General features: G+C 62.3%; 1 protein-coding gene across 1 annotated transcript in view; it reads left to right on the top strand.

Annotated features, from left to right (window-relative positions):
• Nucleotides 1–59: 59 nt before the first annotated feature.
• Nucleotides 60–1,393, top strand: part of PANX2 (pannexin 2) — a 24,995-nt gene continuing 23,661 nt past the window's right edge. Inside the window, exons 1-2 of the mRNA XM_085299905.1 lie at nucleotides 60–458; nucleotides 975–1,275. Coding sequence (XP_085156031.1) covers nucleotides 1,050–1,275 — 226 coding nt within the window. The 5' untranslated portion in view covers nucleotides 60–458; nucleotides 975–1,049. The remainder of the gene's footprint in view (nucleotides 459–974; nucleotides 1,276–1,393) is intronic.

Below are 1,393 nucleotides of genomic sequence, written 5' to 3'. Positions count from 1 at the left end.
CCGCGCCGCAGCCCCTCCGTGTATCGCGCCTGCACCGCTGCCTCCGGCCGGCCGCGCACCGCCCAGCTGCAGCTTCCAGCTGAGCGGGCTCCAGATGTTCTCTCTAAAACCTTAAAGGACCTCTGCGTTCAGGCAGTTCATTCCGGTGCTGCTCTCGCCACCTCTTCCCCACGGCTGCTGCTGCAAGCCCCTTCTTGAATTGCTCTGCACGTTAGTGCCGCTTGGTGCAGACAGACATTTCCATGCAAGCGCCAGCCACCCGCTGCAATAACAAGCATCAATACATCATTCGCCTCCCTCCCCAAACCCGGAGCTATTTTATTACTTGGGGAGGTGCAGGGACCTTTTTCCGGCAGGGAGGTCCGGTATAAGTTTTTTTTTTTGCAGCTTCCGCTATTATTTACAAGTCATCGTTTTGCTCACCATCCCCTGGGAACGGAGGAAACCAAAGTTACCAGGTAAATGCCCTTTTCCTTGTCTGCAGCACTTTTACCAGAGGCAGCTCCAGTTTCTTTACTGCATGAGTGTTTCACTCCTGTTATATAGCATGAATTGTAAAACGGAGGCTGCATTTAATTGCATAGCTGTCACTGGTTAATTCCTTTTATTGCCCGCCTCTCATGACATTTCTTTGCAGAGCTCTTTAGAGACTGCATTTTATCGCACAGCTGCCACTGCATAGCTCGGGCTGCGTTTGCCCGCACGATTTCCTSCTGCACCGCTCTGACTGCATCATTATTCCGGCCTGTTTGCAYTGCTCTCCCGGGGGCGGCGGGGCGGCGGGGGAGGGGTCGGGACATGCCCTCGAAAGGCAGCTGCCGCCGGCAGAGCTGCGCGCGGGAGCGTGCAGGATGCCGGCGATAACTGCAGTCTCAGCAGGGGCAGCATCCCGGCCACCTAAAGATGGTGCCGTTGCCGCAGACCGCGGGCCGGCCGCGGCCCTGCGGTTACGACTGTCGGTGTTGTCCCCGCAGGCCGGGCGGCCGGTGCCCGCAGCAARCCGCCCACCCCGGGGAGGCCCGGCGGCCTGAGGCCGCCCGCCGCCGCTTATGCAACACATCATCGATAACCACCCCGACATGGCCACCGCGCTGCTGGCGGGCGAGAAGCTGAAGGAGCTCATCCTGCCGGGGCAGCAGGATGACAAGGCGGGCGCGCTGGCGGCTCTGCTCCTCCAGCTGAAGCTGGAGCTGCCGTTCGACCGCGTGGTCACCATCGGCACCGTCCTCATCCCCATCCTCCTCGTGACCCTCGTCTTCACCAAGAACTTCGCCGGTAAGGGCAGCGGGGCTACCGCCAGGCCCGGCCCGGCTCGGCGGCGCCGCCCCTCGGCAGCCGCGGGCGGGCGGGGCGGCGACACTCCCTAACGGCCGCCGGCGCGGAGCGGCTGCGG

The sequence above is a fragment of the Rhea americana genome, unplaced genomic scaffold (assembly GCF_003343005.1).
Source record: "Rhea americana isolate MKP2758 unplaced genomic scaffold, rheAme1 scaffold_156, whole genome shotgun sequence".
Lineage (NCBI taxonomy): Eukaryota > Metazoa > Chordata > Aves > Rheiformes > Rheidae > Rhea > Rhea americana.
Note: the sequence above shows the minus strand (reverse complement) of the source record. Positions and strands in the feature narration are given on the sequence as shown.